The sequence below is a fragment of the Mycetomoellerius zeteki genome, unplaced genomic scaffold (genome assembly GCF_001594055.1).
Source record: "Mycetomoellerius zeteki isolate Tzet28-1 unplaced genomic scaffold, Tzet1.0 scaffold188, whole genome shotgun sequence".
NCBI lineage: Eukaryota > Metazoa > Arthropoda > Insecta > Hymenoptera > Formicidae > Mycetomoellerius > Mycetomoellerius zeteki.
Genome location: NW_017256836.1, coordinates 140,788 through 163,910, shown reverse-complemented (window position 1 = coordinate 163,910; position 23,123 = coordinate 140,788). Strand labels below are relative to the sequence as shown.

The 23,123-nt window shown below is 34.6% G+C and overlaps 1 protein-coding gene across 1 annotated transcript in view; it reads right to left on the bottom strand.

The window, feature by feature from the left end:
• The window catches only part of rsh (Rap GTPase activating protein radish), a 127,428-nt gene that overhangs the window by 5,060 nt on the left and 99,245 nt on the right, over positions 1-23,123 (bottom strand). The window contains exons 9-15 of the mRNA XM_018446761.1: positions 22,959-23,098; positions 22,439-22,550; positions 7,980-8,082; positions 4,727-4,899; positions 1,260-1,761; positions 390-786; positions 18-252 (exon numbers count right to left, since the gene is read on the bottom strand). Coding sequence (XP_018302263.1) covers positions 18-252; positions 390-786; positions 1,260-1,761; positions 4,727-4,899; positions 7,980-8,082; positions 22,439-22,550; positions 22,959-23,098 — 1,662 coding nt within the window. The remainder of the gene's footprint in view (positions 1-17; positions 253-389; positions 787-1,259; positions 1,762-4,726; positions 4,900-7,979; positions 8,083-22,438; positions 22,551-22,958; positions 23,099-23,123) is intronic.

Here is a 23,123-nt window from a genome sequence, read left to right as displayed (position 1 = left end):
TGAAAATGTAATAATACCTTTTTCAAAGACACTTTGCTCCCATAGATACGGTTTGTAGGCCCCAACTTCATCCCTTGTAACTACGGATACCTCGTATCTCGTGATTTTTCGCTTTATCCGTGGACTCACTCGCACCAAGATAAATGTGTGCAAAAAGTGCGACTTGATGCAAGCTGGACTGAAGCTCGTGTTGTCGGCTTCCAAGAATACGACACACACTATATCGTTGCCAATGTGCCTTTTTCTTTGAAGCTGCGCGAGCAAAGAGTAAAGGTTTTCAATTAAATTCTTGGCATTTTTGTCACTAAAAATTTATCTGTCGCGAGAAAATTAAACGAGAAAATTCAAGATAAGTATAACTGAAACAACAGTGCAATAAATTAACTTACCTTTTGAGGATCATGTTTCTCGTAAGGCAATAAGGTGGACACGTGGAACATTATTTCGATGCCCCTCCAGTTGGTGTAGACAGAATATAGGCCCGTCAAATCGTGTACGGTGTCGAGACCACCTTTGTACTTGTCAAATCCCTTCAATCTAATTTTATCCCCGAGAATCTGCAGGAATTCCTCGAAGAGCGGCGAATTATCGTTGTTATCGAGTATCTCCTCCTCGTTATATTGACCTTCCTGAACATAAATCATCCCCACCTTCAGCTCGGACTTGATAAAAACTTGATCGAGCTTCAGAAGTTCTTCGGGCGTATCTGGTAATTGGCCCAGGGTTAACGGCGGATTGATGTTCACCTCCTTACCGAGACTTCGTACTACTTCTTCTCGATTATACCTGCCAAAAAAATCTATCATGTCTCATGTATCTTCGAAGAGATATTGATTGTAACTTGCATTTAATCACCAATTTCAATTTGTTAGTGTTTAACTGTTAGAATAAATTTCTAGTACAATTCTAGTTCAAAATTTCAATTTTACATATTTAATTTTATTACAACTTTCATTGTAGTTTTGAGGTTTTCACGAGTATTTTCTTTATGGAGATGCGCGGTTTACGGGGTTATCTCCGTGTTTTGATACATCATTAAACACCAACGTTTCGTGAAATACAAGATTGGCGAAACATTGTTAAATGATGTATCAAAATACAGAGATAATCCATAAACCGCACAACTTTTATTCTAGAAACATCTAAAATATTTATTTAAAACTAGATAAATTATTATTTGGTATAATAATTTATCTATTCTTATTAACACATAAATTAATTTTTTAGAAAAATTTCTAAAAATGTGATTCAGGAATTACCGGTCGGCAAAGACGCAACTGGCAGGAATAAGGCCATGGACCGTGTAACTGATGGCTCTGACTAAAATCCTGAATTGATCACGGTTGTTAAGCGTCTCTTGCTTAATGCTAAGTATCACCGGTCCCAGATCTTCATCGTTTGTAAAGTAGTTCCAATGCTCCGAGCCATAGAAATATTTCTCGTAGGTCTCCTGTTCGACGGAAGTGAGCTCGAAACCCTGATTCTTTTCCCATTGCTCCTCGATGGTAGTCTTTTTTCGAGGGGGATCATCCGTATCACCTTCATTTTCCGCTTCAAACAAACAAGAGCTCTTATCCTGCCGTTTCAATATGGACGAACGATCTTCTGCACTCTGTCCTTCCGCTTGTTCAGGATCGGTAGCCTCGTGTTCGCTCTCACTTTCGTCCCAGATTGTGTCCGACGTGATCTGTTGTCGCGAGCATTCGATCCAGTAGCCGGGTGTTGGTATCAGGTTGTGCGGGAACTCTTGACAGAACTCGTCTATACGGGAAATTTATTTTCAACTTGTATCGAATTCTAATTTACTTATCATGAATGTTATTTTCTAGAATGAGCAGTGATGAGCAAATATCTAGAAAGAAAAAGAGTAAAGATAGGAATAAATTGTTAAAATGAGTACAAGAACTTTATATGATAAGCCGTACTTGCCGGAATTCTGTGAGCTATTTCGATTGTGCCTTTGAAAAGTGGAAGTTTTGTAGATCAAGCGAGAGAAATCATTAAAGAACATAATCACAGAGTAATATCATAGTAAAAGTTATTACATTGTCGTTGTACACGTTGTACGTAAATGCAATAATCCTCAACGTTTTCATCGTGAAGCGCGCGGACGTCGATTGGGCAATTTCGCTCAAAGCGAGATTAACGTTAATTAAACCCGTTTGACTAGCTCTCTTCTCGGCAGAGTAAATTGGTGGGCGATGGCGCCAATGGTGTCTTGTTCTCCGCAGATACGAAAAGGATCGGTCGAATCATTCTCGAGGCGAAAAGGAGTTTGTTTAAAATTTAGTGAAACAAAGAAAACGGGGAGAGAAGAGAGAGATATAAAGAACGAGAAAAACAGATAGAATAAATAGTATCCAAAGACAAGCACTCTGCCTGAAAATCATTAAAAGAGGAATCCGATCCGACAAAATAGCGCCTCGAGAACGAATCGATCGTAAAGCGGAACCTAGAGAAAGATGCGGAGAATCTTGAAGAGATTTTCCTTCTCGCCGGACTCACGTCCACTTAAGTACGTATCTCCGGTAATAAGTTTCCTCTCCGCCTCCACGTGCTCTGTTGCCTCGTTTTATCAATCTTCCTCCTTTCTGTCCGCTGTTCCTTCTTCCGACGCGCGGCTGTCGACGATACCGCAGTCGATTCACTGTAAGGTAGAACACCAAGCTGTTTGCAAACAGGGCTTGGTATTCGAACTTAGAGTGAGCCGCCCGCGGTGCCCTCCTCTTCATCGTAGCTCTGCTGCTGCAAATCGACCTAATTGCCGGGCTCTTTGTTCGCATATAATAGCCATCCGTATCTTACTAGAAATCCGAATTTCGACACGGCGTTGGTTCCCTACCTCCTTTGAGGATCGCAGAATTTCCTCAGTTCGCGAAACAAAAGGACCGTATCAAAGGAATGGATAACTCCTTAAGCGTTAAGTAAATATTAACTAATATATATCTATGTATAATACAAGATATTAATATGTATATCGGATGACTCCTGTATATACGCCGCACTTAACAAAAACTTAATTTATTAAGTATTATTTAGTATTTTTAAGGTAAACCAATTATATCAGTAAAAACTTTGTACTGTTTACTACTATGAAAAAAATATTAGAAATCCGAAATATACTTATTTTTCGTATTAATAAAAGAATTTTTTGAAACCCTTGCATTTTTGCCGTATATCTCATAGGATGGGATATACGGCTATTCATAGGGGGAGGGAGGGTATGTACGGCTCATGAAAAATTTACAAATAATGCTTATAAATAAGACGTAAAACGACACAATAACTTATAAAATATGTTTACAAAGTTTTATTAAGAAATAATAATGATAAATATATATGTGAAGTTAGATAATAATTACAAACTTCCTACATATATTACAAGTATTATGACATGAGGTGTTACATATTTCATGTAATGCGTTTATTGCATTTAGTACACTGAAGCCAATCTGCGCACTTTGTATGCTTTGAGCATAAATCCTGCCCTTATAAAATATGTTTACAAAGTTTTATTAAGAAATAATAATGATAAATATATATGTGAAGTTAGATAATAATTACAAACTTCCTACATATATTACAAGTATTATGACATGAGGTGTTACATATTTCATGTAATGCGTTTATTGCATTTAGTACACTGAAGCCAATCTGCGCACTTTGTATGCTTTGAGCATAAATCCTGCCCGCCGTATATCTCAAACAGATGGGATATACAAGACAACAAACTAAACAAAGACTTCAAGAGCAAAGTACTTGTATTTTACTTTACTATTCCTCTACACTTATGTATCACGAAATAACCGCTAACAATAAGTCTTTTACGCGGCCTACAGTAATCGTTTTATGTAGATTATAATTTATGATAGCGCTACTCATTACAGTGACAAATCGATTCAACTCACAATAATTTCATTAATATTAACAGTAAGAAACTGAAATCATAACACAATACTAATATAATATAAAGGCATATAACAGAGTAATTGCGAGAAAATTACCCCCACTCCTTCTATTTTTTTCTGACTTCTGTGGCGTAAATCCCAGCGCGACATATTTACTGGAGTTACCCTAATTCAAGATAAATAAATATTGGCATTTTCATTGATAAAGATTTTATGCTAATAATAATTTTTATAGATGTTATTATACTTTGCCTCTATGATTAAAAAAATTGCATTTCAAGATAGCAACTAACATGTTTAAAAGCCGTAAGAGCAAAATGTATAAAATTTATAAAAATCGATATTAGATACAAACCAGATGACCAAACATATTTATTTATCCTAGGATAATATTACTATTATACGTTAATAGAAATTTAATGCGAAGATTATTTCAATAATTGCAAATTAATACCTGAAGATTATCAACGCTTACAATCTAATTCGCTTTGAAATTATCTAGTACACACGATCATCCAATTCAATGCATTGAACTGAAGAAACGCGACGATTATTATTTCTTCTTTCATGAATATTTTTTGACTCCTGTTTACCCGTTACCGAACACTTACATTCGACTATTCGAATCCGGCGCGACGAAGTAACTTCGCTCATATAATCGTAAGTAATCCAAGACAGGCGGAACCACCTGTAGCTTCATCTCATACATATGCACTCTTCCAAAAGTCGGTGGCACTGGGCTCGTTCACGAAAATGCAGCCCAACGATAAGAGAGAGGAAGAGTGAGCGATCTCGATAGCGACGATGAAAGCACTTACCAGAGCACGCTTGAGGTGGCAACGGGAAGATCAGGGTAGTCGAAGACTTTCTTCTCGCAACTGCACAGCCTAAACTTTGTGGTTTGAAGCTGCGCAACTGCTGCATGAAGTCCGAGCACTCCATCAGCGCCACGTCGGCAAAGTGCAGATCGCAAAGTATCTGGTTCTTGAATCTGGAATACAGAACAGCTCTCAGAATTGTTCGTCGAAAACGAACGATACTTTACTGCTTTCCATCCAAGAATAATAAATAGGCGTTTAAAACATAAAGTTTACAACATAAAAGTGAACAGATAATGGCAATGAATGGTAATGATATTTGTTCTTATTGTGTAACATCTTTTATAGAGTATTAAATTTGTTGTAAAAATGAATTGTCGTAAAAATGAAAAACAAATCAATTTGAAATAAAAACTCAACGGGTTGATTATAAAAAAGTAATTAAGTAGATAGATCTGATTCTGTTAGGAAACATTTGATTAAAGATAGAAAAAATCTCCGACTGACGCTTTTCATTTCAACGTGATGAAACTCTCGATCTTAAATGGATCTTATCATGGAAGAAAACAATCAAGAGAAACGAAGTTTCATGAGAGTTCAGATCGCTTGATAAACGTGAATCCGTTGTTGCGTCCCGACGGTGGCTGTTATTGGAACACATCGCTCTCTTATCTCTTTTAGCGCTCGCTTTTATCGCATGGATTTACGTGATACCAATTAAAATTATGAATTATACTGAGTTTCGGGAGAAACTACGATAATCCGTAAAAAATATGTTAATCGCTATCTCTTTGTAACTTATTAAATTTCGGAGAGTATTATACTCTCAACTACATTTGTAATATTTGTTAATATTCATTAATATTTTGCGAGTTGTGTTCCATATACATATAAGAGTGATCAACTGCCACGGACATAAATCATAAAAAATATTATTTCCTAAGCTTCATATGACATTTCTATTTATATTTCCTGTGCGATAGGTGGTAGTCTCATAATAGTGATGCATTAGCGACTTGCGTAAAGGTTGTAAAACGGCCGGTAATCGCATAACGTTACATTAAAACGTCCATTCCAATTCGGCCTGCATCTGACAGGATTCCGCATGTTATTTCCACAGCCTGCTGACGGTCCGCGCGATGGAATAATAAAAATATTTTTCGATAATCCCTCGCTCTCCGCGGAGAAAGCTTGTCGAGGGATGACATTATGACGCACTGTGACGTGGCGTTTTCAACGTGGCAGCTCGACGATAACGCCCGTCGTAACGTTCGTTGAATCGCAAATGGGCTTCTGAATCGGCGACCCGATATAGAAGATATATTATTCGTCTTTTTATCCACGGGAGACCACGTTAAAATCGTCGATTCAACATCACGTTGCACGTGACTCGCGATCGAAACGGCGCGGCGGGATGGCTTTCCGATCGACTGAGCTTCGCAATGATTCCCACATATGTGACGTAAATGTTCTCGAATGGGAAACGCGATAGATGGTCGGGCATTCTTTTCGAGACCGAATCTCATCGGCCATGTAAATTTGATAGAATGTACGAAGGTGCGAAAGCGCGATATTCGCGCAGAGACGGCATCCAATCGATCGAACAGCTTTCGCGTGACTTTTGATAAAACTAGGATGATTTTTCATGAAGAGCATGTCGCAATTTTGTTGGACTTCAATCGTATGGATTAAATTAATCGCGGACCGAATTCACTGGTGACGAACGCTTGATTTCGCTTTTGTCTTTCGATTGTCCGTCGTGTTTATCGGACGCGGAGTTTCTACGTTCGTCGGGAGAGTAGTAAAAGTCAGACGGCGACGCGACGTGATGCATGGATGGCGAAAAAAGCACCTTCCTACTGTCGCGATCTATTGACGTCTTTCTCGCCCCGGCGAACAAAGTGTTAAATCGTGAACGGAATCTCTGTTTGCATGGCGATGCGTTACAAAAGCGCAGCTTCGCGACTGGCTCCTCGGTTAACTGAGTTCCTCACGCTATATAAAGAATATGTACGTGTTACACTTCTCATATTTTAGTTCATCTGCGATTTATTGTGCAAATTGATTACACAGAGTTATATAATACATTTTAAAAGAGGGAAGAAATGCATTTTAAACGGTGGAAAAAATATACGTCGTATTACATTTGTATAATAAGATGACGTGCAAATTGTTAATAATAAATAGAGTCATGTTTCTTATTACAAAAAAATAGATCAAATAGTTATATTTATTTATGAATTGTGTTACTTTGTGCGTCTGTGAGATACAGATCAAATAGTATTTCGCGTTCTATTTCGTTATGTATATCTCGAATATTCGCTACTCAATCTCCAAGACAGGAAATATCTTGAGAATTCAGCGTCATGGGATCGTCCATGTCAAAGATCTTGTTTCATAAGAGAAAGAGAGAGAGAGAGAGAGAGAGAGCGTCGGCTTAATTTTTAAAATATGTAAAAGAAGTCGAGAGAGTGATAGCATGGGACAAATAACATGGATATAATTCTGTTGAATGGCATATAGTTATTTATGTTCCTCTCCGACAACGGTGTTAAATTGTGAATAAAAAGTATTGTCGCGCGCAACATTTCGCATTGCCAATATTATACCGCAGTCAACAATAAAACTCCTCGTTTGACTGTATGATTTACGTTATTCTGAATAATAACACTTTTAAATACAAAATGTAAAGCGTTTATTCACCGAATGTTCATTTTATACGCGACTGAATGCAGATTGCGTGAAATCAGGTCGGAGGTAATAAAAAATAATAAATTCACGAACGCGCGCGCGCGCGCGGGGCGCGCGGGCGAAATAATAAATAGTAATCCGAATGATGAAATTGTAATTTGTGACTAAGCATTTTTTTGGCAATTTCCGGAGCATGCATTACCTTTCTGCATATTGTGAAATATAAAATTATGGAGTTCCATGCAAAGTCAAACATTATAAACAATGCAAAATTGAAACCTTTTGAAAATCCAAAAAAAGTGCATCTCAAGATTTTTGAGAGACACATTCTTCCTAGATAGTTTCGAAAACGGTATTGGATTACCAAATTAAATCGTTACAGTCACGTTAAGAGCCTCGATGAAATGAGAATGCAATAAAACGAGTATGAAAATAAAAGGACAAGAGGCGTGCTTCACACTAATGCGGTACGGCTTACGACAATACTGATTAAGGATAATATCGTTTTACGAGTTCGCCAGAAGCGTAAACCACACCGAGAGTGCGATTCTATCTTACTCACCGTCTCGCCCGCTTTTGATTGGGTCCCGTGAGATTCAGGCCGCAGCTGTTACATTTTAGGCACTCCTCGTGGTAGTGGTTGTTGTCGTACAACGGCGACGGTTCTTGAAACAATAAGCGCAGAAATAGAATAGTCTCTAAAGGATGACGCATAATAATACGATATACAGGTAAATGCTTGCAGCGATAAAATTGTCGGAACAAGAAAAAAAACAATAAAATCTTTTAATTATTAAAATTTATTTTAATTATAATTAAAAGGATTTTAATTATAATTAAAATAAATTATCTCTTATAATAGATATTCAAAATGTCCGTGTCACAAGATAAACCCCTGTATCTGTCAAAGATTTTAGGACTTATATTTTAAGACCCTCAAGAGTCTAATCACACAAGAAATATTGCAGCAATATTTGACTTTATATTACAGAGTATATAGACTTCCATAAGTTTTATGGTCCATCCTCTGCAATAAACAGCAATTGCCACTATATTTGTCTCGTGAAAAAACTATACTACGTAACCAGACTTTTGAGGATCTCTATTTATATTTACATTAAAGGAATCATAAATATTTATCGTAAATAAATAATTTTTGTAGTAATTGAAACATTTCTCTTTATGTTCATATGTATTTTTTCCTCGTTTTCGCAATTTTTATTCTACAAGCATCTACCACGCGTCGCGTAATATCCTCTCTTTCTCATTATCGCCATTAAAACCTCCTGGTTGTTCAGGAGAACTTGCGCATCATCCTGTTTCATTTACACTATTTTTCTACCTCCGCCTGTTTTCCGATACTCTCCCCCTCCCCCTTCTCTTGTCGTTCTTGTGTCCTTACTTAACAACTCTTCCGCGAGGTCGTGTTGAGCTAAGCCGGGGTGTGGTCGACGCTCTCGTGACACCACGCCACACCACACCACGGCACACCGGAGGCCGTAAAGAATTCCAGCGCATGCCAGGCATGGAATTTTGATATCGAGAGGAAAGTAGGCGTCACGGCGCGGCGCCACGCCGGTCTCGTCAGGAAACAGGACAACGCGACGTTCGTGACCGCTGCGATATGTACTAATTGCACGCATGCACGCACGCACATCCTGTCAATGAAGGCTCATACATGCATGCTCTATTCCGTGACTGCAGAATTAATGGAGTTGTTAAAAATATCATATTTAGTAACGTGGCTCCCATTCTTAGTTCTATATTTGGCAAAACTAAGGACGTGATCTTAAGATTATAATGTGATAAAAAAGAAATATGATATAAAATATGGAGGAGTGATTCAAAAATAAAAAAAAATTTTAATATCATTACTCTAAAATAGATTTTTTGTAAAATAAAGTATTATAATATATAATTAGATAATTTATAAATGTTAATTAACAAAAGCAGATGCAGAATGATGTTTTTGAGGATCTACGCTGAAGAATTGATATAATAAATATTCATGTATGTATATGTAATAATTTTATTCAAAATTATTCAAAGTTGCTTAAAGAATCACTAAGTCTTTCAGACTCATTTATATCAATTCAGAAGTAATAGTAGAAAGTCAGAGAATGCTGTATACTTGGCAACACCCTTTCCTGCATATAAAGCATAGATACGTCGACTTGAATCTCGTTGTTTAACTTGGGTTGTTAGAAAGTTATATATAATGTAATTATTATTACGTTTTAACAACGACGATGTATATCTTGAAATAGAAACGGAACTCAGTCCTAGTAATTGAATTTTAATGAGTTAAAATTGTAATGGCTTCTACCACACAAGATATTTGTTTTAAACTCATATGTATTAAAAATCGTATTTTATGTAATTTTAATTGAAACAACATTTATAACAATTCGAAATATAATATGATATAATGATATTCTATAAATATAATATGATATCACATCAAATAAGTAATGAAAAAATGCTTGCTTCTTAAATTTGTAAAATATTACTATTTTAGTAAACATAATTATAGTGGAAATGTTTTCAAATGAATTATTTTCATTTACAAATATATTTTAATTATGACATAATCTTATATCTAATTTTTTATTTCTTTTAACTTTATTTTTCAACTGAGATAACGCAAAAAAGATATATGAAATTAAATACGTAAACAGAGAGTTTCATCAGATGTTTTTAACAAAATAAATTTACAAAATCGACATTATTTCGAACGTATTCTATTGCGAATTTTAACGAATGTTATTAATATTTACGTACTGTTGAGAGAAGTTTAAAAGGCGCCGATGAATTTGAAATATTAAGTACCTACGTTGCGGCAATCTCGTTACAAGTTTTCACGGACCGCAATATATTTCGTGCAAAATATCTAGATGACGAGCGAAATTATTCGTGTCGCAACTGTGGCACGTGATATAAGATTACATTGGATGGTATTTCGCTTCAACCAACAGATTATATTCTTTTTACCCTCGATTTACGCTATTATCTAATATACTTTACATGCAAGCCTTATATAAAGTATATTAGACTTTAAACTTTTCTCTTTTTTTTTCGATACGTTTAAGGAATCAAAATAAATCCTATATACAATACTTTGCATAATCTTTTTGTTATAAATAAAATTTAGCATAACTCAAATCAATTATCGAAAATTTTTAACATACTCTTTGGTGTTCAAATATCACTGTAAAGTACTTCACGTCCCGCATGATTTTGGCGGAAGTAAAAATTGAAAATTTTAAAGGATAACGTGATGAAATAAATTCACAAAAAAACGTGGAGCAAACATGCCCGCATCGTAACGCGAATCAACGAAATAAAATCGCGTACCGTCGCAACCGAAACTGCAGGAAATGTCGATTAATCCGCAGTTTACATGTGGCGATATATATTTCAACACTCCCGTCACGGTAGCGTGGTGTATACATACCTCTTTAGGTTTCGTTTTTTTATCTTGAAATACGGCGCGATGCAAATCTCGTCTAAAATATGCAAGAGCTAGGTCAAATTCTAACGAGCGTCTACTACCGAGATAAAACATGCACTTTATCACTATTTGAAGCAAAGATTCGGAAAAAGTAGGAAGCGACGAAGGAGTCGCTCTACACTTGCCGCGACGGTTTTTTTACTCCCATGATGATTATATTCAAGATAACCTTGTTCTTATTTATACATCCATTACGCGACAAAATAGGGTATCAGAAAATGTCAAGTAACATGGAACGTGTAATCAACACTTTGCAAGAAAAAAAATTGTAATATCTCTCCTTCTATTTCCAATCGCGATACTAACGAGATGTCTGAAAGTTGAAAAGTATTAAGCAAAGTAAGTAAAAATAGTGTTAGAGGAGCGAATAAAACAGAGCTTCAATGTAGCCATTGTGCCGGAAGTATTCGAAAATATTACTTTGGAGTTGCGTGTTTGTTATTCCAGGCAGGTTTTAGTAACGAAGGAAATTAATAGTGTGCACGCACGAATGAGGTGATATTGACGCAGCCTTTATCAGTACTTTAACACGTTAACGGCGGACTCGATCTACCAGGTCGAAGCTTCGAATTTTCGGACTCGTTCTATTCAATCAAAGGCCCTTGCTTTTAGATAGCGTGTGTTCCATTTTTCTGTTTAATTTTTTCAAATTACACTTAAAAATATGCAGAATAAAAAATGAATTTCAGACATCTGAGTAAAACTTTTACTCCTGCATAAAACATTTTATTCTCATTTGATTCCGTGGCTCTTTTTACTCATAACGAAATAGGTAGTTGCAACATATTTTTCTTCACATGAGAATGAAGATACGAGAAAGCAAAGAATCTTGGGAACAAAAGTAAATTAATTTAATGTAAATATACATTTTGCAATAGATAGCCGAATTTCAAAGAAATTAACAAAGATTTAAGAGTTTACGTGTTTCTGTAATTAAAAAAGAAACTACAATTTTTTGAGGAAACATTCACTGCATTTTAAATCGAAATTTTATTATAATCTCATTCTAATTCCTTTATGATGAACTTTTGTTGGGACAATCTTCTATGTTAGCTCACAACTATCAGTGGAAGTACATTAGATTACATCTCTCTCGCTACTCCCAATTAATTAATTCTTCGTTGTCGTCTTGTTTATACTCCCGCTTCTACTGATAAATGCAATCTCGCGGTCATACAGCATTCTTTGTAAATCATCCAATGCAAATAAAATTTGCGAGCGTTTATTCTTAAGAAAAAGATGAAAAACCCGACCACGTAATATCACAGACGCACATTGTCTCCACAGCTTTTATTGACGCTTTGACCCTCGTCTTTACTACGTGCTTGGATCAGTTCGTTTATCCGTCGTCGTTAATTTACAGAGTCTGGGCTCGGTCGCGATTAATGAGAAAATAAAACTTGTCACATCCTATGCTACAAGAAAGCAGCCGGATTTGACGTAAACTCCAAAAGTGAGTTTCAGCGGAAGCGACTCGCTTAATTCACCTAAGACGCAATTACACACACGTGCCAAATGTGTAACGCAATTGTATTTGATAATTCCAGAAGATGACACTTTTAAATAATGATATTCGCTGTGAAATCCAGAACAGTGAAATATTTTTTTAGCGTTACCTAAAATTAACTTATTATTAATAATTCTTATATTTATTAAATTAAAACGAGGGAAAATTCTTGCCAATAAAACTAAAGGCAGAACTAATTATTTCTCGAGCAATTGTGCTCGTCGTTCCTATATTATCATGCACGTATTCAACATTTTATAATAATAGCATTTAGTTACAATAATTAATGAGAACTATTTATAATCGCAGTTAATATCCTATAACCTTTAACTATCCAGGAAATTCAATTAGAATCAAATATACAGAATGTATTAGATTTTCTGTTTCTTTTTATTCATTATAGATTGAATGATCAATTAGGAATCGATCTTTGCCTAGTAAAAATGTCAAGGTAAATATTATGCCCCACATTATGAATCGTATGAGCAATCAAAATTTAGAGAAACTCTATAAGGAACCCAGAACATACATATTTTGCATATTATGTCTTATATAAATAAATAAATATGCATTATAAAAATAAAATTTTCTTCAGCTCATATTTTTGACTTAAAATATTATCAGATTATTTTTTAGAACAGATATGAAACGTATGCAAACAGTAATAAATATCATCTCAATTGAAATCATAGAGATGGGAATTAGTGAGAGATGATATTAATTTAGAGGAGCAGCACAGAGCAAACTTTCAAACAATATAAACCAAATTTTCCCGATTAAGTTCGAACCATATGGCTGTATGATATTGACATCGGATCATTTATAGAGTTTTCCAATACGGAGGATGTGGAAATCTGTCGTATATGGTGCGCATTAGGTGCGATTAAGCTGAGTTTACACATCATATTCTCAATTCAACATAAATCATTGGAAATAAACAAAAAATAAATCTTATTTGGTGTTTCCACAAAAGTAATTCTTCATGCTGTGGAATGAAATTCTCATGGAAAAATACTATCAATTCGGCGAAGCAAAAATCTTGAAAATTCTTATGATCAGATGATTTATAATTAAAATATGCGTACATAAATATGAATTAATAATTTCAAAATTAATTTTAATGACAGATATTTCTATTAATATAGAGAGTCGATTTTCCCTAAAAGGACGCCGATAACTTATGCGAATTACAAATGATCAAACATGAGGGGCTTTGAGTGAACTTGAGCTTGTCGATAGTTCACTTCCGATTCATTCACTTGGGACGATTTACCCGAGAGGATCACCAAGAGCAAACCGCGTAAATTCAGCCTTAGCAGTGAACGCAGTCTTGTCGTTGGGAATTGATGACCGGAGAGCGCGACCTCGGCTGGTCGCTCGGCAGAATTTATTGAAACCAATGAAATTCCCGAGAGTTCTCCCGCTGGCGATTACCAACGGCCACCACCGATGGAAATAATAATTACATCTCGTGTAATTATTGCACTCGGGATTCTTCTGCGGTTTGCACATAGCAGATAAAAAAATTAGGCGCTCATTCACGTTATTTTTTCGTTTTTTTCTTTAACACTATATTCTCTCAAACTAATAAAAATGGGCAGATCCATCCGTACTTCGAGAATAGCCGTTGTACCAAGAGAAAACTTTGTGTAGGTTTATGACCGTATAAAGTTTCAGGTTCCGAAAATTGGTATTTTAGAAAGGTTTTCAAGAAAGAAACAACGTTTCCAGAAAGAGAATTTTTATGCGTTTCATAAAATCGCAACGTTTCATAAAATCGCGGAAATTGTGTTCTCAATGTCGTGAACGACATTTATATGTCAATTTCCCAATTAATCCGTGTGGATTTGCGTTTAAATAAATTGCGGAGGAAAAGCGTGGCAGGTCTTAATCACAATACACGCGGTCGGGAATAAAATGCCGATTATTTACGCTCGTGTGTGCCAAATTGGAATTTCTCTTTAATCCGCGAGTGTGCCGCGCCCTTTGCGTCAATACGAATAATTGATTTGCAATTTGCGCAAGCAGTTCAAGGCGGATTAGAGCCTGAATAAATCCTTAATAAACGCACATGCGAGGAGTGATGTGTTCGAGCAACGCCCGAGATTGATCGACGCGTGATTGATACTAACAATGAATTTACGACCAACACACCATAAACATCTCGAGAACATCGATTCTGTTGTTGTTCTTTAATCTTCTGTTCTGAATCTTAGATTAGATGACGTGTTCTACGCGGTCCTACATATTTCATGATGCTGCATCCTTATTTATTATTAATAATAAGAGAATGGCAGCACGAAGTCATCAGCCATAACCATTAATTAATTATTCGTACGTATAATATCGGGAGATTATGTAGCCATGTACGAAAACAAGTAAAACACTATATGAATTATTAACAATCAACATGAGCCTTGCTTATAATAGCTATGACGATAATTTTAGCATAAAGTGACCGGAATATTAGAACATCATAATCGTCCACATACACCCGATATATAAAATACTCCTTTAAGTGATAAATGTCCTCCGCATTGCAAACTTCGCGTCTATAGATTTATGACAAGAGATACGATTACTCGGATATCAATAACTGTGACATTACAAAAGAGATTGCTTCTTATCCTTATTATCATCATTTTATCGACACATTGCGTATTGAGAGAAATTTATCAGCTTCATTGTTAACGCGCATTCGCCGATGAAAGCGTCCTTTATACGACAAATGGGTAAAGGACAATCACGAGAATTTTCGATGGCTGGCGTACAATAAGTCTGGAAATTTTTTCAATAGCATCAGCCATTGATTAATATGTATTTCTCGATTAAAGATTCATTAGACCATGTTACATGATAAACGAGTGAGGAATATCAGAACTATGATATAATAACTTAATAAGGAAGGTGTAAGATTGCCGCAAATGCGCAGTAAGAGAGTGCATTTGGGCTCAAATTTGATTGACTGTTACCAAAATGTGCTATCGCCATTATACGCAATGTTACATCTGTTTTCTTACACCATAATCAGAACGTTCCATTAATTTGAAACGCGTGTAATTTCTTTTGCTTCGTCCGTCATCACCTTCACTTTCGTCGCTTCAATCTTAAGAAATATGAAACAAATATTGTGTTTCATCTCACGTTTACAAACGATCAAAGAAAATGAAACAATCCACTATATATCCGAAACGGCTTTTTTTCTTTAGCTCTATGGCTGAACGGTAAAGATTTTAATACCTATCCGCTTCGCAGAGATAATTCTAGGGGAACGATATAAGAATACGAAAAAAGCAATACCTATAGTATTTCAATGATAAAAGCGTAAAATAGTGTCTGAAGTAAAATGTATAATTGAAAAGATTTAGCGGATAAAATTACGAAGAGATTCGTGGACAAATAAAATTAAGTAATTATACGACTGAATATTTTATTACAAACAAAATGTGATTTAAAAAATGTCTTGCTAAAATTTTAGTATCATTTATTGTTTTATATATTGCATAATCTTAAATAAAGATAAAATCTTAAATTAAATGAGATAACGAGCAAACATAATTTAAAAATTAATTTTCGACTACTATCTTTAAAACCAGATAATCTAATTGCTGATTTCTTATTCCCATACTGTTGCAAGTAATCTTATTTATATTTTTATGAAGGAGGCTATATAATAATCGATGTTTTATCCTGTCTCAAGAAATATCTGCTCGTTACAATTTAACTCCATTATTGAGGATAAGTATCCTCAGCAAGAAAAACCGCATGCATCGACAAGGAAAAAGTCTACAATCAACAGAAGAACGAAGCGAAGGTACTCGTAAAAGTTGGGCCCTCACCTTATTTAACAACCCTTCTTTAATGGAAACGCGAAAACACACGAGAGCAATTTCGAAATGGACGCAGAGTCGAGCGACGAAGAGACCAGGTCGATCTGGAAAATTACATTTGGTAGTAGCGCATAAATTACGGACAATTTGTCCATAGTCCCCCTTTCTACTCTCCTGGTCGTTGCCTTGAAATGTGTAACCACTAAATTACGCGAACACCGGACGAATCTCGAAGATAAAAGAAACATAATTAAGAGTATTGCAGTAAAATTAAAAGCTACCGTAAAGTAGAAAATTATCGAGGTGAAAAACTTCGGTGTTATACAAGGAGAAGATAACGAAAAATGTAATAAGCTGTAGATCGATGAATATTACGAAACGTGGTACACGTAATGAGTTCTAATTACTACTCTGATCAATAGAAGTCAAAACACAGCAGAGAGTGAAATATTGAAGAGTTGTATTGTTAAAAAAAATACGGCATAACCAGTAAAAAAATCAAATATAATTTATTTTTTATCAATTTATACAGCAGTCGATGAATATATTTTTGTTATACGAGTTGCTTAATTCAGTGTTATTGAAATTTATGTTATACGAGTTGCTTAATTTAGTATTATTGAAAATGTTTCAGATGGACACTGGAGTTAATTTAATGACGTAGGTTGGTGTGGTAACTCTATTACATTTTACATATTTGTGCGTATTCGATAATTGTCTCTAATTAAATCATCGATAGCTGCCGTTCGATTGGCTAATTTAAAATCGCACTTGCGAATATGTACGCATTAACATGCATACTTAATATTACCTGTACGAGAAAAAGGCCAATTTAATATAGTTATACGTTCGAATTAATAAAATATTTAATAACATTTCATAAATTAAATTATTACTAATAGATACGATCGAATTATTTGTTTCAAAAGTGCTTGTTGGAATGGAAAATACACCCATAGATTCTCGACATTCCGCTACAGATTTTTACTAATAAAAAATTAATTTTCTCCTTAATAAAATCAGCACATTGCAGTAATTTTATTTGAAAGCGTTTTCTTATTTTTTAATCTCGCACAGATTTTTTTCCCGATTTAACGATACGCGATACCTCTTCAAACTTACTTACAAGATACCAGTAAAAGTTATCGACATTTCAAATCCTTAATATAGTGGAAAGATGTAAAAAATGCCATGACAACTTTTAGTTCGTTCGAGTTTAACTTAAGTTTCTTGTAACGATCGTTCTTGGGAGGATCATCGAGGAGTATTTGCAAAAATGATTTACCTCCGCGTAACTTCGACGCAAATATTGTTAATTCTATAGGCATATATACAATGAAAAATTTCACGTTTAAATAATTAATCGGTGATTTTAATTATATTCAAATTAATGAAAACCCCGTATTAATGAGTAAAAATAAAAAAAATTGCCACGGATCAAATTAACGAATGGAATCCGTTTCGGTTTACGAATCTAACAAATCAACATTTTAATCTCACGATACTCGAATATTAAAAATTAAAATACGCAGCAGAATATCAATGCTGAAAGCATTATTTTTAATTAATCCCGACATGCGCAAAACATACAAAGTAAATGCGCTTATTAAACACGTTTCGCGATAAAAGCACTCTCAGGGATGGTCCTCCGCGCACTGATTACATCTATCGTAAAATTCAAAATGAAAATATTTATCGTTTCCAATATTATCGAGAGATACTATTATATCGCGTCTTAACTTGGCGAATACACACCATAAGTTCACACACCAAATTACCGCTCAAAATGTAACTGTATAACACTATATTCTCGGCGGTGTCCATATCGCCATAAAAAGACGACAGCATCATAAATGATTGATTGATTACCCCCTAAGTATCGTCGTACACGCTGTAACGACACAAGGCTGAATATCATACTTTGAGAAATTCACGGTTTTAATTATTCGTTAAGATGGATACGTAGGCGTAATACGCATTAACGTATTAAGATCTTTAGTACCTAGGCCGGAGTAAATTACGTCATACTTCGGCATATATACGTTAGGTCCGCAAAGATTTAACTTTGACATTTGAACCCGGTGCGTTAGAATTAGTAATCTAAATTGGCGACTAACTATGAATTAACACGTATAATTCGTATTGACTTATTAATCTCAAGCATCGTGTAACACGACATATTACAAATTGCGATATGACACGCGATAACTTTCGCTCTAACTTCTCATGAGCGTTTAGCATGACACATATCATTTACTTTACTTTACATTACTTTATTGCTTGTGAAATAAAAAGAAAATTTTATACTTTGAGTTGTACGATATTGCGAATTTTTATAACACTTTTTTCTCTGTGATGCTGTTGGTCATCAAATTTCTAAAAGTTTTATATTAAACTTCATATTGTGTTTCGTGATCTAAATATTATATTTATGAGATAACTGCTCTTTCTTAATCATGATTTTAATGTAAGATTTATATTTTGATAAACATACACTTTAATCTTAAAGATTTATTATTATTATATTTAAAAAATTATATTAAAAAGAAGTATCGAAAGGCGCTTGTCTAAAGAAAATCGACTCTAAATTAATAATAGATGCAAATTTTGAAATAACTTATATTGTACAAGGAAAATTTTCTATTACGCATCAATAATTACAATAATAAAATACATCACATTACCTAAACTAGATAAGGTTTGAAAAATGTATTGTACAATTGAATTTTGTAGTAGTACGAATCAGTGATAGACGGAACCATTAAAATAAATTGAATTTAAAAAGAACCGAGAGTATAATATATATAACGAATTATTCGAAGAATACAATATTTATTCGAAAAAATATTATCAATCCAATATTCTATATAGAGATTTTTTCGAACAAACATTGTAGTATTCTTCGAATAATTCGTTATATGTATTATATCCTCTACGAAGAATATAATATATAATGAATACAAAAAGTATTCGTACATAACATCTTTTTAAAAAACCTTATCTTTAAAAAATAAACATTAGTTAGCAATTTATTAACAAAGTGTAAAATGATATTATCGTATATTTCTGTGTATTCTGTAAAATGATATTATCGTATATTTCTGTATATTTCTCAAAATTATTTCGTTTTGAAAAATGTATAATAATTAAAATATATTATCTTAAAAATAAGTAGAAATGAAAAATCGTATTATTTGAACGCACAAAAAGTCGTACGGTCGAGAAATTTAGCTTTTAAGATCAGGAATACGTGAAGCTTTTTTATTTATGTCAGAACAGAACGGACTCATGTAAAATTGTTAATTAATGTTCATTTTTCACAAATACAGTTTTTTTTTAATAAAAAATTTCCCTGTACGAATATTTTTTGTACTCAATGCATATCGGATTCCATAAAATATCCGATATAATATAAAATTTATACAGAATATAAAGTTTTCACGATAATTGTGCTTGCATTATATTAAAAGAGAAAATGGGAAGTTTTATATTGAAAATGTAGTTCATACGATTGGGTCATACCTGTGGATCATTTTTGTGAGAGTCTCCAGTGTCATGACAGGGAAGCAACAGAGTCCTCGATCGCCAGGACGAGTCCTCCTCGCCATCACTCACAATGAATTTGGCATTACACAGAGAAAACACAATCGGCACACTGACCAATCGCGCACGCGACTATCGAACGATCGACATAATGTGTCAAGGACGTCCGGAGACGTCCGGCGCCGCCTCGAAGGTCAAGGAGGGGTTTTTTAAGACGTCCGATGATAGGATGAGTTAGATCCCTGTCTCCCTGACGACGCGTGCCACGCGTTGGCCAATTTCCAAATTGTTCGCTTGCTGTCGGGGGCCGATATCGAATATGTTGTTTGCCGGGCCCCGCCACAAGTGGTTGTGTCCTGCCACCGGGAAACACCTGATCCTGCGCTCCGCGAACGAAGACGATAAGACGAGTTCGCGGTATATATACGCGAGAAAACGCCTTTGTTCACACGCGAAAATCTTAACAATTGATAAATCCAGATCTGCCGATCGAAAGAAAGGCCACCACCCACGATCAACGTGTTTTCATCGCTCTAATGGATAAACTCGACAATGTCATCCTTCCGCAGGAAGAGCCGTGCACCCTCCTGACAGCGTGACTCGCCACCCAGCCCGTGGTTCATTTGATCGCCTCAGGATCGATCCTTCGATGCAAGTAAACAGACAAAGAAGGAAGTGGGACGGGCAAGAGGATTTATTACGTGCACCTTCAATTAAAACACGAGGGATTAAGCGTATCGTTCGATCGCGGAGGGTCCTTTTCTCAAGAGTGATCCTTCCTCGCTCGAATTCGATCGTCGATCCTCAGGATGGCGAAATAAACACTTGTTCCTGAGTTCAACAAATATTTTCGATGTCTTCGTCTCAATCTAAGACGTATCCTAGTGCGATTATTCTTGGGTCTTTCTATAAAGACGGGAACACATCGCGCACGAAGCGGAGCCGCGACGAGTGTACACACGCTCGTCCTTAGCCGAGGGGTGTCTTACAACAAGGGCTAGTTTTCTGTTTTTCAGCCTATCGACTGCCGTGCACCCCGTGTTATTCCGTAGGAACTAAACCGGCCACGATTACGCTTGCGTCCTCGAGCGTCGCGACGACGGTTATCCGCGACCCCGTGTCCGATCGCGCATGACGTAGCAATAAGGGCGCGAATTTAGCGCAATGTTCGAGATGGAGAACGCTTGATAGCGAATACACGGGCTTGCTGGCTATCTAAAGTAATGAGAATAATTACTACAATTATCTGAATCTCTAATTTGAATGAATATTAGTTTCAGTCAGTACGGAGATGAAAAAACCTTCTCGATTGCTATACTTATATAGAAATGAAATTAAATGAAATTCAAATTGGAAAAACATACATTAATAATAAAATAAACATGGAAATTATAAGTGTATATGTATGTATATGTATACGATGTACACTGTTAGAAATGTTCTTAAATTTCATTAACTTTTAATGTATAATAATATATAAGGCGATATATGTAATTATAATTACAGAAAGAATATAAAAAATTAATTATAGAAAAAATAAATTTTAAAAAAATGGAGACTATGTGTGACTATTCTCGAGTTTAAGTTTTTCGTTAAAAAAACAGTTGAAAACATATTGAAAATAATTTTTTATAATAAAAACATTATATAAGATATAATATCGTGGAGAAATATCATTGATTTGTACTACTGCAACATGACGTAATCCGATCATAAAAATCTCACAAAAGAGAGATTTTATTTTATATCTCTTTGTCGTCAAATTATTTAAGAATTAAAATTTTGTATTATTCTTTTAATTGATATGATTTGATAAATTTTTGTAAGAATAAATATAATATTAATTAACACCTGTAAATAAAGTTCGACAGCAGTTATTTTTAAAATGTATTTAAAAAATAACGGAGATTTACTTATATAATTCAAGTTTCAATTTAAATTCCTATTAAATAAGACGGATCAATAGTGATACTATTAAGGCTACTTTGTTCATTATGTCGTTCATTACGATGCAAAATTTAATATGTGAAACGTATTATTTGATCTTTAAAAAAAAAGAAACAGAAACTTTTTAATCAAATCAAATAGAACAGTGAATATCTGATAAATGGGAACCAAAATTTATTCTAGAAACAATATTTTATGATGGAACATTGTGAGATATAATACTGTTGAGAAATATCATTGATTTGTACTACTGCAACATAACGTAATCTGATCATAAAAATCTATATATGTATAAACATCGGAGCATAAAAATTTATAGGTACATATAAACAAATAAAAATATAAATGTACTTTATGCCTCGTATTTCTATGTTAATATTATTATCATGGTTATCATCAAGTGATCACCAAATTGATTATCACGCACGCACGCACGCACGCACACGTACACGCACACGCACACGCACGCACGGAATATCTTAAGTATATTGAAAATTCACAAAGTTACAAAAAATCGCTTTCGTAAAAAGTTCTTGTTGTCAAGAAAGTCAGATAATGGATAGAATTTTGATTGGCATACGCTGAAATTCACTGTAAAACTGCGATTTAAAATAATAATACATCCCCCTTTGTGCATAATAATTATTATATCTCGATCAGCGAAATTTCTTTTTATCACTCACCAGTCTGAGTGCTGCTGTCAAATAAGGTGCTGGATGTTTCAACTGTCATCGATGCGAAAGTACCATCCGTGATTTGAGCCGAGCTGTTTCTTCGTCCGCGAGATCTCTGAACCTGCGAAATGCACAATATGTACAAATTTCTTACAGTGATCTTTATAGATTAATGTTATTAAAAGGATTTAATAATTTTTTGATAAAAAAAACAAAGAATTTTTCTTGGATTATGTTATCTCCTTAAAATTTTTTCTTTTAAATATAAAATTAAAAAAAAAAATATATATATATATTTAAAAAATATTATTTTGCAAATATTTTTTAAACTTTCAAGTATTTCAAGGTTGATATTACTTTATAAAATTTACTTTTAAAATAAAAAAAAGGCTACTAGAAATTATCAAATGTATCTATTAATATCTCTCTTGGAAATTTTTAATAAAAAAATCCCATAAAGTTTTCTTTTATTTTACATTTATCCTAATTGTAAAGTGGAGTTTATTGTGAATTGTCGAAAGGAACAAACCGTATCGTCACTTTGAGAGCTCTGTCGCCTAAAGTTACGGCATCGTATCATTTCTTCGGTAGTACTCTGCCGTCGAAAACCGCGCGCTATTAGGATCTCCTCCGTAGTAGATTGCCGTCGAATTATCGGCGCATGGTGTACTGTTAAAAAAAAAGAAATTTGCTT